Source organism: Apteryx rowi, unplaced genomic scaffold (assembly GCF_003343035.1).
Source record: "Apteryx rowi isolate R43461 unplaced genomic scaffold, aptRow1 scaffold_34, whole genome shotgun sequence".
Lineage (NCBI taxonomy): Eukaryota > Metazoa > Chordata > Aves > Apterygiformes > Apterygidae > Apteryx > Apteryx rowi.
The window spans coordinates 4,095,017-4,110,781 of NW_020449863.1; the positions used below are offsets into that span (position 1 = coordinate 4,095,017).

The following is a 15,765-nucleotide window of genomic DNA, read 5'->3' on the forward strand; positions in this document are numbered from 1 at the left end:
TGTGATTCTGTGAAGTGGGAATTCTGAATCACCAGAACACTGGGAACAAACCACCACCTTCTCTCTGCTCTTTCAATCTGCAAATCACTACTGAWAACATCGGTAATATTTTGTGCATCTTCCTTACAAGGGTGTTTGAGGTGATGGGCATGGAAGCATTCAGTGCATGCACAAATTTTCAGTAGAAAGTTTCAAACTTCTTTGAAGCATCTTTCTATACATCACCAAGATGTTCTGGAAATGTTTAGGAAACTATTTATGTTTTTCAGCATTCTTTGTATTTCTAAAACATGACCTTTTCATCTTTAATCTACAAAGATTTATCAGTCATTTCCATTTCTTGGAGCATAAAAATTGATAAACAGTTTTATTTTTTCCTTGATATACACCATATATCCATCAAGCACAAACATTTCTCACCATAAAGTCTAGTTACTTAGACTGATTTTTTAAAGCTATTTGTCCTTTTGAATGCAATCGCAAACATTTTTCAATGATACTAAACATTTTAATGGCTAAATGAGGCTAAACATTTTTAATAAAACCATGAAAATAATGTCTTTTTATACTATATTGTTCTCAGACATCCAAAACTAAGTTGACAATAAAAAGTATTAGATTTTTACAGTGTCCTATGCACCACATAAGTTACCTACAGGTACTTTCAAATTCACTGTATTCAGTCAGAAAACAAACTTTGAAAATCATTGTTCTTGTTTTCTAGCTGAAGAAGTTGAAAGACTCTACTTCTAAATTTTTGTTCTTCATAACTCTACTCTGATGACTAGTAACACTTTTATCTTGAAGCCCATAATCTGACCAGAGCAGACATTACATGCAATACTTAAAGAAAGTGGTATACCATACAACTCACTAAAGGTTAATTCCGATTCTAATAATGTATGGCAGTAGCTTGGCTTTATTTCAGGAGTCTAAGAGATGAATCTAAAGTTTATGGTCACCTCCTAGCCATTGGCATAACAGTCAAATTTACCATTTTGCATGTGGCAGGCAGCCAGCTGCCAGGGAAGGAGTGGATAGGGTAGGGTACCAGCAGGAACGTGGGCTGAGGGGAAGGTTCAGGGACAGTTAAGTGCAGGAATCTTGTCTTTTTGGGTATTGCTCTACAGGAGAAAAGGAAGACATCCAGAACACTTCCAGTTCTACTGCCAAGTACACTTGATACTGTAAGTTGAAATGGGTTATTAGCAATACATACTGCCACTCCATCATCTTTTTTGATTTACAACATACTGTCCTACGAAACGGTGTATTTCTTACCATAATGCCTAGTTCCCAGTCATGGCCCATTTGCCCTTTAAAAGATTAGGACTTACCTGAAACTGATCCAGAAATTACTACATAAAATAAATAAATAATAATAATAAAAAAAACAATTAAAAATCCAAAATGAAAAAAGAAAAGCCTTACGTGCGTTTCACTTGGATGGCTTCTTCAAGACAACCCTGTGACAACAATGCTTTTATAAGGATGGCATAAGTACGATAATGAAACTCATTCTTCCCTTTCATTTTCTGGAAAACATTGTAGGCCTCTAAAAAAAAAAAAGTGAAAAGCCCAAATGAAGTGTCAGATTGTGATGATGTTGAACATAAAAAGAAGCTACCTTTTCATTGAAAAGTTTGTCCTTCTCTTACATCTTTGAGCCCAAAGCTGTTGTTCACAGCTTGTTCAAAGTTGCTTGTTCATAACAAGCAGCTAACGCCTTCCTCCACAGAACAAAGTTTGCTGCTGCTGTTTTTCTATATGTAGCTGTTTCTTAAATATTCACACAAATGGTTAGAAGGGGAAGACTCAGGATTTTTAAAGCAACACCTAATTCTGGGGTATATAGTTACAGTGTCTGGTGCATGATCACAACAGCATTTAACAAATAATATAGGAGGTGATTCCAATATGGGGAGATCAAATTATTTGGCTACGACAAGATTTATACAAAACATACAATTTACAAATATACAGATATTTAACAAGTAAACTACGCTGCATTTGTTTGACTGATTAACAGTTTTATTTCATGCATTCACAATAACTGTCAGTGTATGAAAAGATGTTACCAAAAGGAGAAAAAATGATAAGCACACTTTTCAGTCATTTATTTTTCTGAAACAAGATTATGCAGCTATAAACATGCAGCTAAAACTGCTATCTAGACAGTAAGGAATGCTAGAAAGCTGTGTTAAGAACCACAAATGATCTTTAACATTGAAAACTTTGTGTGTTTCATTTATGAAAACTCAAAAAATAACCACCTTGCTAATTCAACTTTAAGCCACAATAATCTTTAAAACAACTTTTCAGAAATACTTTGAGTAGCACTACAAATTTAACAGCTATGTGAGAAGTTTTCTTCTTATACTTTGAGACTAAAAATGAAAACAGCTCATCTGAGTCTTACTGTCACACAGGAAGGATGATACTAATAGCATTTGCTACAGCGTGTTGTTGAGTTTTAAATTGGCATTCCCAAAATCAAAACTGTCGGTATGCCTTTTAGTTGAACGTCTTTAATCAAAGAGAATCCATTAAAAACTTCCTAAAATGTAGACGCAAAAATAACTATGTATGAAATTCATTACACAAATTCTTAGACTGAGTTAATATGAGAGTTACATTGCCATCCAAAATCTGCTAGGGACGCTTTGAGTCACGTTAAATATACATGAACTGAGATAAAGGTCGAGAATGCCACAGTAAAAATTAAATCAAGCTTGACGTATCAGTGAGTTTTATGCACATGTGAGAAAGACGGAAAGAGAAATAATGATTAATGTTTGACATTACAATGGCATTGTCAACCAAAAAAACAATAATCCAGCAACGGCGAGAGGTAGGCAAGGTGTTAGAATCCTCCCCCTTGTTCTCTAGTAGGCCTGAGTTGTTCTGCCTGTTACAATGCGCTGCTCATGTAAGAAATGGCAGCATTTGTAAAGGCATGTTCATACCTAAATTTAGTAAGAAAGACATTTTTTCTTCTGAAGTCTGAAGTATTAGTAGATTAGCAATCATATTCAGCAATAACAAAACACCCTTTCACTAGTGCAAGGCATTACAACAGTAATTAATTATTTCATTAAAAAAAATACTGACTGGTGATATGTTCCTCCCTTGTGCTCATAAAAGCCTGTCTGAATTTTACTTTTTAAGCCGAGAATTCCTTACGTTTGGAGACACCTACAAAAGCTCTGCTAGCTTTGGACAAAACTAGCATTTCACCCGGTTTTGCATATTGTTTCCCACTGGCTGGATGCAAAAATGGACTTTGTCACCTGCAGAGATGATGTCAAGAATGTTGCTATCAATGATCACAGCCCACAAAATATAACGGACTATTAGCAGTTGTATTTTATGTTTTTATTTTAAACTAGTCTCACTCTGTATAGATGTCTAAGACATATTTAGTTTCCTCCTCCTCTCCAGTTGATCATCTGTGACACCAAAGGCACAGGCCACTTTTCTAGAAAGAATGTTATCAAATGCATTCAATTAATTTTGTCTTTTTCTCAATGTTTCCCAATGAGAAATAGTTCTGCTATTTTCAGTATCCTTTGATTCCCAAAATTTACCAGTGTGAAAATTAATGTTTTCAGGAAATTCTTATGTCTGCCATAATACATAACTCTTAAATACAATCCATATCCAGAGTATGAGTTGTACCCCCTATATATAGAATATGCAGACTCCATCTCAGACTTCTCATCAGTGCTCCTGGGACTCAATAACACCAGTGTCATTTCACTGCCAGCAGAAGTTAACTGTGTGAATGACTATCAGATTCTTCTTTTAAACCCAAACCTTAAAAATATGTGGGCAGAAGCTGCAAAATATATTGATGACACTGGGAGAAGAAAAGAACTAGGAAATTTGTATTTATAAATCTTAGTATTCAGCAATATTTTTTTTAAAACTATTTAATTCATTTTCTAATATGCTTTCATATGAGACACCTAGTTCCATGTCATAGCATAGGCAAAGAAAATAAAGAATATTAAAATATTAAGATGCTCTGCACCTTGGCAAATGCCAGAAATGGACTCAATTCTTTCCCCTTGAAAGGCACCAGTAACACTAGTTCTGACTCTCTGTTACCATGTTTTGGTATGAGACGGAAAGGTATGGATTTCTAATGATTTCAACACAGACTGAGCCACAGGAACTAAACTGAGCTACACTCCTCCCTTCCAAGGCAAATGGCTCCTTTTGAAGGCAAATATCCAACCATAAGTTAATTCTGTTTTCAGTTGAGGCAAGGAAATTTGTACGGAAGAGGTATTCATTTTTCTTATCAGGACTGATCCCAATGATGACTCAATAAGCCTGTTTTATCTGTAAAGTGGCACCCAAAGGCACAGGGGTTTTGAAACTGTAAACTGTGGGGACATTGGATTTGATCTTTTGTTTACAATCAATATATTATAGCTTAAAAGAACACATGCTTTTAGCACCAGCTTTCTTTAGGAGAGAAGAGGAGGAGGAAAAGGTTTGCCAGCTCTTTAGAGAAATGCAGACAACTTTAATCCTTGTTGTAAATTAGCTAAAGACGCAAAGTGATACATTGAATCCTCCCTTCAAATAGGAATAGCCTTGCAACATTAAAACTAAAATAAAAGAGACTAACAGATAAAGGCCAGGAAGAAGGACAACAATGATCATTTCCATAACACACATCTAATTAAATCCCATCTAATTAACTTCTTTGTCAAATCTGTACCTTAAATAAGATATCTAAAGTATCTTATGAAACCATACTTGATCTATTATTAAGACCTCAAAAGCAGAGAGAAATCCAAAAAACTCTGAACAACTTCTAATGGGTAACTTAAATTTGTCCAATACTGCTCTTGATATTAATTCCTCCTCACTGTATTTCTCATGTCTCCATACCATAAAACTTGTGACCAAACACAGTTAGATTTACTGGGAACCATACAAAGACCTAAAATAGCAAGAGGGAATTTTTAGCATTGATCCCATATATAAATTTAGTATCTGATGTTTAATGGATACATTTGAAAATAACTCAAAAATACAAGTTGAACAAAACGATCACCTAGAACGTGGTGTGTATTCAACAGTATAATGTAAACTACACAAGAACATGCCTGTAATTTTAAAATTGGCAGATTCACTGAAGATTGACTTTCAAATATCATTTAAAAACACCAGCATTTCAAATGATATTTTAAAGATTTTAGCATTGGTACTTCTCATATCAAATTACTGAAGCACAACATTATCACGTAACATTATCAGGTATCCTTACTAAAATACTAGCAAACTAACTTACTAGCAAAGGTTGGCAATCTGTTGCTCTGTACCTAAGCATTTTTTAAAATGTAATGCTGAGAGGAAAAACAGAACCCCCAGGTTTCCAGTTTACCTTTTGCATTATTTTTCTTGCAAAGCATCCTTATTTTCCTTTCTTCCAAATTAGCAGCCCTTGAACTTGCATCATCTTCTTGTCTAGGCTTTAAAACAAAAAGCTTAGTTAAGTTACTGTAATGCTATCTGTTAATATCTTCCAAAGGAAAGAAATGTTTGCAAAAGTATTGCTGGCACAGCACAATGTGCCAGTCAAGTTAAACTCAAATTACCTTAGGTACCTCAAACGGAACAACCTGACCATTTTTCTCAAATATATTTGCCATTAAGAGTAACGTTTTCTCACGAGGAACAACATTTTCTTCTTGAATTTTAGTCCAAACAGCTTCAGCCTTTTCCCAGTCACTGTTGTTGTCTGAAAAAAGATTTAAGTCTTCAAATCAAAGCATGTTTACAGTATATACACTCAGAGTGATTCAGAAAAGGTATCTTTGGAAAATATTTCATCAATTAATCATGTATTTCCACTTCATATGTGAATCAACTTGAAACATTCCTTTTCACTGTCAGTATACAGAAAATATCAGAAGATGCAAACAGAAAAAAACCCTAAATGACTGTACAAATTTTTAAATGAATGAGAAATCAACTAAAAAAAAAAATTACAGTTTTCCTCCAATCTCTTCAGTTCCAATATTCTTTGTTGTTAATTGCAAAAACAGTTGGAATAAAATTTCAAAGTCATTACAAAACATTAACACTCTAAGGTACCATTAAGTTCTATTCCGAAATTCTGGAAAAGAAGTCCTCTAGGAATGTTGCTAATGAGAGACAGTATCCACATTCCTGAAGTTTACCACTTTCAAGTCAAAGAAATGTTGTGGGCCTTCAGGCTTTCCTTTTGCTAAGAAAAAAATATGCATATCTGAAGAGTGTAAAAGATACAAGTTTTCTAAAAGAGAAAATTGTAGCAAAATTGCTACCAAACTCACAGACCAATTCACCTGTTCTGAACAAGAATAGCAATTTATATGTGCACAAATGTACAAAACTGCAAACAAATAGAAAAGCTGGACTTCTTGTGAAAGAAAAGGGCTACTTAGAATTTAACTTACTATTTACATATAGCAGGTGGTTTCACATGTCTCCTATCAGAAGTCATCAGAATAGTAATGATTCCTAGTTTTAGGTCTTATTCATGGCTACCTATTCCCAACATCTGCTAGCCAGAATCTCTGTCAGTTCTGTATCTTTATTCAGAATCTCAGAAATTAAGAGATACATGGAAAAAAGGCAAAGACAGAAGGTGTATGATGGAATGAACCATTTGCATGGCATCTCTCAGCTTATAACAGCAGGTTTTCAGTTATTCTTTACCTGTTCAGTTAAGGAATTTCAGTTGTTTTTTTCTCAACTAGATTAACTTGCTCATGATTCTGATGATCAACAACCAGTATTCTAGATGGAAGATGCCTCTGAAACTGTCTCACTTTGCTCAGCCGAAAATTGTACCATTTCTGTTTAAAACTTGGCAAGAAACCATGTAGTTGCAAAGGTCATAATGCTTAGTCTGGGAGTCAACAGCTTTCTGATATAGGAATATTCTTGAAGGAGACAGATTATATAGTCAAAGCTCCATTGGACTGAGCCATAGAATGAGGAGGCAAAGCTGGAGCAGCCACTTGGAAGCAGCTCCACAAAAATGGCATGAAGGCCACAGATACTTTCTAGCATTGTTACAAAGCTAGTTTTTCAAAGCACCAGAGATAGCAAACAATATTACAATGCAATATTGAAACATCACAGTGAAACATTTTCTTCCCCAGGAGCAGCATGGGATTTAGGTAGGGAAAAAAACATGGATAGGTAACTGGACTGGTTCAAGATACAAGCCCACTTTTGACATGGCTCCAGCCTCACTTCAGCTTTGCAGAAGAGGCAGTGAACTCAGTGACTACCTTAAGCCAGATAAAAGATTGGTTTAAAGAATTGGATGCTGTAGGTGACATTTTTTAGGGACAGATTATTATGGCAGTTTAAAGAGAGAAAAACAGAGAATGTGTCTGACAGGTTTTCATGTGTTTGTCCCTCTATTTGGCACTCGGGATGCCCCATCTAGCGTACTGTGTCCGGTTTTGGGTTTGACAAGTATAAGAGAGATGCTGGCAACTTGGGCAAATTCAGCCATCAAAATATTTAGGGGGCTCAAGCAAATACAGTAAAAAGTTGAGGAAGATGGACTTCATGCAACTTGCAGAGAGCATGCTAAAAGGGTATCCAGGTGTTTTCTTCAACCACCTATTCGATGGTTATAAAGAAAACTGAGTCAGACTCTTCCTGGAGGTGCACAGCAAAGGATGAGAGGCGATAGTTACAAGTTGTAGCAAGGCAATTTCTGAGGCTGGTCAAACTCTGGAAGAGATCATTCAGGGAGACTGTCGAATTTCCACCCTTGGAGGCACTCAAAACTTGACTAGACAAGGCTGTGATCTACCTTTCAAGTTGTTCTAGCTCTGAGCAAGGGTTTGGCCTAGATAAACTTCTGAGGTTCTCTCCAACACAAATTTTTCTGTGATTCTACCAGCTGAACATTTTGTTTTTATCATTTTTGATCACAGCTTGGACTAGACTGTAGATTTTTCTTTCTTTATACTTAAAATGAATCTAAAGTTGTGGTTTAGGTGTATGCTGACAACTCTCTACCATACTTCTGCATGGGGCAGCTTTGACAGATGATCTAAAATGGTTGAAAGCAGGAGTGTGCATGGTTTTTGTCTTTTATGGTGACAGAAAGCCACAAATGTTTTCCACCTCTTTGAGTAGATGAAATTGGTTGTGTCTTTTCTTGCTGATTGAAGAATTTGTGTGACAGAATTTGATAAATTGTATATTCTTAGATTCTCTTCCTAGCAGACACACTGTCAGACTGAGTCACTGCTGGAGGGGAACAGGCTGCCTGTGAAGAAACAGGAGGACTTCCTCCTGTTGAGACAAGATTGTTTTTCAGGCCCAGTTGCTTTATGATGGTGAACCAGCATGTGGAAAGCCAGAATTGGGTAATGCTACGGTTTGGTTTTGAAGCTTTCTGAAGTTGTTCAGAAAATAAGAAGGAACAAAGTTCTCATAGGGTCCCCAGCCATTTTTTTGTGGAAGCACTCATTGCTCTTCTGCTTGTGGTAAGTCCAAAAGGGAAGCTCCCTCTTTGCTATATGAAAATAAAAAGGGGGCTCTAATAGTATTTTATTTAGGGTAATAACATTCTGAGGAATACATGAGGAGCAGCCTAAAATTCTTTCAAGCTCTGATGTGAATTTTTCCTTGAACAAATATATCAAATTGCTGTAATGGCTCCTTAAGAAATATACAGGACACTACATTTTATGTAATCATTCTGAAGTATGCAGCTATCCCTCTAATGCTAATTTTTTTATGTTCTGGTTTACTGTTTAATGTTGTTTAATAGCTAATCTTAAGAACACAGAATGTTTTTCACAAGATTTTGAAATAACTAGTATGAGCAAAATTTCCAGTATTTGTTATGATGTATGATACAGTACAATACACTGAAAAACAGAACAATCACAGACCGAAAAATACAGAAAACAAGAAATTAAAACCTCTACAGATGCATCATACAGTTTAAGACCATAGTATAAAAAACTTTCAATCAAAAAAAAATTTTGTTCCAGTCTCACAAATAATATGCAAGTTAGGTAGTGGTCAGTCAYGTAAATTTAAAAAATCTGCACCTTTCAAAATCAGATCCAATTACAGTATGTTCCAGATCTTTATCAGCTATGAAGGTGTATAATAAATTAACAAAGTTGTTGTTCTTTAAGCATATTAAAACAAAAACAAATTTTCAAATCAGAACATAAGACAATAACATGGGATGGAAGACTTGTACTATGTAATTTCTACGATGCTACTGTGTTGAGGTCTGCAGATACAGAACTCCTGCATTCCCACCTAAGATGAATCAGAAATTGTGTCCATGCTAATTCTATACCAGGTCATCTCCTCTCCAATTCAGGGTTATTTCCCATTTCCAACCACAAAACAAAGCAAAACAAAAAACCAAAACCCCACTCTGATTACAACATGAAAAAGATCAGTTGCTAACTTACCACACAATTGAAGGAGATAGCAGTACATCTCATCTCTATCACATTCAAATAGATTTTGAGTTAATTCTACCAAATGTTCCAAAGTCTCCATCTTTGAAAAGAAACAAGAAAAAATATAGTTATACCTCAGCCAAAACACTCAATTATTTCTCTATTTATATGCACTTATATGCAGTGCGCATTCAGCTAAAATAATATTTCTGTTTAAGTATACACCAACATTTACACATAGGATTAAGTTCACATCAGCCTGCCACACATCCTTTCACAAACAAAAATCTGCACAAAAAAAAATTTCAAAATAATTATTCTTGAAATATAGTCCCAAACATGTAGAAGACATGATGAGTCACCTACCTGATTAGATGATATACACTTTTTTGCAAACCACTGCAACCTTCCAGAGTGTGCTCTCAAGCCTGGAGTCTGCAAAATAACATTTCCAGAAGAAAAAACATTACTTAACATAGAACATTCTCAGCAAATGTAAACATAACTATATGTAGTCATAATGGAAGTTCACATTTTTCTTTAATATTAATGAGACTATGAGCTCACAATCAATCAAGTTCCACTTATGAGAGATTTAAAATTGTGACCATATTTTATTCAAGGCATTTTCCATTTTGGTTGAACACTGTTGTTTGCTATGACAAAAAGTATTGTTTTAAAATATGCTTCAGATAAATAGAAATACTAAATTATTTCTACTACTGCAGTAGAATATTTCTATTACCCATAGTAAGTATATCTGTTACTCATGGTAAAGAATTAAACCAAATGTTTGTAAACTGTCTTCACAAGGACAGGTTCATATTTAAAACCACGGTAGGATTTCAGCAACTGGAAAACCTTGCCTCTCACATCTTAACGGCAACATTTGGTACTCCTTCTCTGCTAACATTAGTAATTTTCTTACAACTATTAAGATCTAAAAACACTATCGTTTTTTGATTTTGACTTCTCTTCTACTGTTCAGTAAGAAAAAAACCATTAAGTTACAGAGTACTAATCGCACTATAACCAGTTGCCAATGCAGATGCTAGGTGTACTAAGGTAATTCCTGTGCCAGAAAAGAGCAGAGGCTTTCTCTAAGCATATCTACAAAGGAAATGACGTGATATAGTTAATACGCTGTGGTTCTTTCTGTCATTAATCTTCTCAGGTTAGATGAGCCTTTGCTTATTCATTCCTTTGAGTAGACTACAGCCACACAATACACATTCTCTAAAAAGCTGCAAGTCTTTGGAAGCTCCACCTAGTATAAACTAGGTGTCTGTGCCTTCTCAGCATGGCAGACCATCACAAATACATCGGTTTCTCCACTCTCAACAGCAACACTTTATAATAAATTTAAGAAAATTTAAAATTCTTACAGAAAAATGTTACAGGCGTTCCATTGTCTAAGTCCATGGCATTTAGAAAAATTATAGAAAAATAACTGTGTGCAAAGCATCCTGTACTTTCATGTCTTATCCCTCCCTTCCATACAGTACTCGAATTTTCTTTCCTTCTCTGTACTGTCTTGTTTCAGCACAAGGATCATTTAGGGAAGAGAGGACTCTGCTTTCAGTTCAGTGGTCTAGATTCACATTGATACAACCAAAAGTGATTCCAAGAAAATGTCTGCTCATCCTATATAGGCGCATGCTAGTGTTCTGACTCTTGAAGGGTTTTAGCTGTTCAGATATAAGTAGTCTCTACTTTAAGCGTTTAGTGCAATTTCTACAATTCAAACACAATTCTTGCAAAAAATGCAAGAGGCAGTTTGAACAAAAAGCTGTGAAAAATATTGAATCTCTGTTCCGAAACAGTGTAAACAATTACCATTGAAGAGCCAATATACCTTCTGGCTTTTTAAAACAGACAAATAATATACTTTCTCCTGTTGTCTCCTCCAACACCTGAATTTGTAAAAGTACAATTTTGTAATTCTTTTGTAATTACCAATTACCTCTTCCTGTGATAACTCAGCTTACACCAGAAAACCAGCACGTAAAGATTCAGTTAAAAATATCAAAATTTGCTAGAGATATAAGAAACAGTGCTTTGCAGAGTAAATATCAGGGCCTATCACCTTGCCACTCATCCAAACCAGTTTATGCAATCACTGAAAGGAATTTAAAACAAAACACACACACACACACACCCCCCAGCCAAACCCCAGGACCCTAATCCCCCCACCCAGTTCCTGAGCGCAGACAGTCTTCTCTGAATTTCACTGTACTGGAAAAATAGTCTCAAACAAGAGGTTATAGAAAAATAGTGGCTTCTCATGGATTCAAAAGTGGTATATAATAAAATCTAAATGGAAAAATCAGCAACTATCTGCAAAGCAAAACTGTGTTTATCTCAGTTATTCACGTTTATAGGTATCTGTTCAGTGCTTTTCTAAGACCCACTGGGCAGTTACACATCAAATATGCTGAAAACTGAGCCAAGAATTAACATCTTACACAACAGGCTCTTGAAAATGAAAAAGAAAATAGTATGTTGCTTGCATTTGTAGCTAATCCTCTTTGGGACATGGCAAAATTCAAATGCTGAATTCACGTACAACTTCCAATACCATTGCTGATCCGAATGCCAATGAACTCAGCAGCTCCAAAGCTACAAACTTTTTATAGTAAATCCTTTCCTGTTCAGAAATGATTGATGCGTCTGTCACTACACGGACAGCTGAATTATACAACAGATATCCTTGTGTTTCATTTTGAAATTGAGAAGTGTTTTCACATACTGCAGGTCTCAAACATCAAAAGAACATCTAGGTCAGATTAACTAAATCTCCAGGGCTTGCCTGATAGTCCATATTTGTAGCTTATCCCTTACCATCTTAGGGAATTTTAAACATCGCATTTAGCAGGAAGCAGACTTTCTTCAATATAGCAGACTAAAACAGAGAATAAAAAAATGCAAGGACTACAAAAAATTTCAGTAAAAACCTGTTACTCTAATTACTCTTCCCAATTTCTATTTAAAATACTGCTTTTGTCTCTTTCAATGGACAAAACAGATCTATATTTTTGAGTTTATTAATATTTTTATTATATTTTGTCTTTTTTTTGCATTTTTAAGAAATTCACTACCTTAAAGAGTAAAACAATTACTGAGAGTCTCAAACAACTAATGCAGTGTATAAACTAAACATGGATGGTTTGGTTTTTTTTAAATTCTCCTGGAGTATAAAACAGCTGTACTGTATCAGACCAAAGATGCATCTAGCTTTTTATCCTCTTTCTGACAGTGATCAAAAGCAGATGTCTACGGGAGAATACAAAATGAAGGAAAACCTATGCAGTACTTCCCCCTTAGTGCTCTTCCATTCTCCAGCAATTTGTGGTTCAGTGGTTCAGACTGCTTCCAGTAAAGAATTTCTCTTCCACGAACTTTTCTGGTTGCCTCTGGAACCCACACAGATTTATCATCCCTAACACTTTTTGGCAAAGGGTTCCATGCCTCAACTACTCTCTGCAGAGAGCAAACAAACAAAACCCCACCACTTCTTCTTTGTTTTTAACCTAGCTTCTGCCATCTTTGCTTGAAGCCCCTAGATTTTGTACTGTAAGACAATGAATTATTGATTTTTTTTATCCTCTCCATTTTCACTCATGATTTTATACAAATGATATCTAAAATATGTCCCTGTTCCACTGTTTCTTTTCCAAAGTAAGGAGAACTCACCTACTTAGTCAATCCCTACTACTGAAAACATCCCATACTTTTGATCACCTTTGTTACTATCTTCGAGGTTCAATATGTATTAATTCATTCACTGATTCTATACCTTCATGCACAGAAAGGAAAACTAACCAGAGAAAAATAAACCTGCTGCATCTTTAGATAAACTCTTGCCAAGGAAGCATTCAAGTCATGTGAATGCAATGATTCCAACACATTAAAAACACCTGATGGGGTCTCACCTTTCTCAGAAAAAGCCATTTCAGACAGGCAGCTGAAGGGTTCTAATCACTAGAAATTCTCTTCTGTACTAACATTTCTATTTGAGCTAATTTCTGCATAATACACTTGAAAGAAACAGACTATCCAGTGAAATATTGGCCCGAGAGAATTCTATTTGATGTTTTTCCAGATATTTAAATACTACCATAGAAATAGTTACGTTTTGTTTAGTGTTCTGTAATTATTACAGCTAGTAAAACAATACATCTATATTCTATATTAATCAGCACAGGACAAAACCTTCAAAAAGTTTCTTCTCTAAAGAATTTCAACTTTACCTTTATACAGAGGGTTGTTTTTAAATAAAAAACAGCTTTTCAAAAAAAAGGTCCTTTTTGAAAAAGCAACCAAATAATTTACAGAAGAAATATAGGGAAAATACTTCTTCACTTCTTTCTAGTCTCTTAAAGCAAACTGAGGGGCTTTCAGAAAACTGAAGTGTTGAGAGTATCCCAGAATGGTAACACTTTTGCTGTAGCTGGCTTTGGATGCATAATTATTTGAAACACGCAAAAAAATTTTTTTTGACATACATGTCAGAATGAGAAGATGATTACTGTGTGGTTTTAACCCTCCAACATTGCACTTCCAAACTATTGTTTTTTGCTGTTTGGCTCAATCTCAACTGGTTGGCAAAATAAGTGTTACACATCCTAGATGCCTCCTGGACAACTTATTCTAGTCTTTCACAATGTAAAATTGCTATGGATAACACACTCATTTTAAACATTCAAGTTTAATCCTGCCCTCCTTAACTATTCTTTATTTTCTTTCCAAAATCATCCAATCTTTTCTTTGGAAAACAGTTCTATGATAACTGACAATCCAACCATTACTAAAAATATTCAAAAGAAACAGCCTAGTTTTATAAACCCCATCAGTACTGCACCTTCTGATGGTATTTTTTGGACAGACAGATCCATCCATCCCTCTCTTTGCAGCTGAATAATCCAGTAATAATAAGAGACAGCTAATGCTGCTAAGAAAGAAGAGAGTTTCACAATGAGTTATATCACAGCCATAACAGACTTATGTTACCAGCACCAGAACCAATTACCGAGATTTAGATACCAAATAAATGCCTTGCAATAAAATTTGTTACTTTTCCAGACAGCCTTAAACAGACAGCTATGAGAGCTGATGTATGTCATTCCTAACAGCTTTCTCCAATGTAAGCATCGCTGAAAATAACAGTTGATGGCAAGTTCTTAATTTAATGACAGATTTTTTTCCTCGATTCCCCCAAAATTTCTATAATATCTCAAAAAATTCCATGCAGCTTCAATGAAGCCAGAGATAGTTTTGCACAGCACCTTACTTGAACGAATTTTATTTTACATTGAAAGCTGGTAAGTGAACACTTGCTTGAATCCTCCTCTATGTTAACTCTCGGCCAAATTCCTCACTTTCACTACAAAGTATGTGTACTATTTAATCAGGAAGTTATAATGAACATTTATATATGAGTTTCTGCATCTTACATAATAGACTGTTTACAGTCGATATCAGATGGTTAAAATAATCTTATACTTCTGCTACACTTTCGCCCATTATGAAATACTCCTTTACTTTCAAATAACAACGTATTAGTCTTAAAAAAATTTTGATTTAAAAATGTTTAAAAAAAGATAATAAAAATCTAAATAATTTAAAATTTCCCTTCAGATGAATGAAATAAGTATACCACTTTGCTGTATTTCTTAAGTTATAATCTTTATATCATAAGTGAAGTACCACTGTGAGACATACAGAAAATGCAAGAGACTGATTTGATTCTCAGCTCTGCATATATCAACTTTTAGACTACACAGTAGTTCAGAAGTTTGTAAGAGATGTGAGCTTTAAAGACCAAGGAGCTCTTAAAAAGGACTGTGCATTAGAAAACTTCTTTTGTATTGCAGCCATCAGATTGTCCAATAAAATACATTACATTGTCCAATAAAATACACCTCTCTGTAGAAGCTTTGCTTTTCTTAAAGCCACTGCACTATCAGGATAGTATTACAGCTAGGAATATCTATGGCAGGGATTGTCCTCTAACGGAAGTAATGCTTTTTCTGCAAGTTCATTTTCCACCTAGAAAGAAGGCATGCTCTTCTGGATTTCAAAAATGGTTTTGCAGCGATGGTATGGAAAGAGATYGTCATTTGCTTCATTTCATTCTTTCTGAACAGTTCTCAAGGTTTTGTTTTGTCTATAATTAAGATGGGATTCCTCTGAAAAAAAAAGGGGGGGGGAATAATTGCTTTGTTCTTTGTAAGTAATTTTGCCCAGTAACTACTTTCAAATTATTTATTTCTGACTGAATGCATCCCAAAGCAATAATGCTGAT

At 35.0% G+C, this 15,765-nt stretch overlaps 1 protein-coding gene across 2 annotated transcripts in view; it reads right to left on the reverse strand.

Moving 5' to 3' along the window:
• Positions 1-15,765, reverse strand: part of LRPPRC (leucine rich pentatricopeptide repeat containing) — an 86,122-nt gene that overhangs the window by 21,478 nt on the left and 48,879 nt on the right. For both annotated transcript variants that reach the window (XM_026072291.1, XM_026072292.1), the window contains exons 25-29: positions 9,828-9,896; positions 9,471-9,561; positions 5,616-5,758; positions 5,402-5,489; positions 1,432-1,555 (exon numbers count right to left, since the gene is read on the reverse strand). In XM_026072291.1, coding sequence (XP_025928076.1) covers positions 1,432-1,555; positions 5,402-5,489; positions 5,616-5,758; positions 9,471-9,561; positions 9,828-9,896 — 515 coding nt within the window. The remainder of the gene's footprint in view (positions 1-1,431; positions 1,556-5,401; positions 5,490-5,615; positions 5,759-9,470; positions 9,562-9,827; positions 9,897-15,765) is intronic.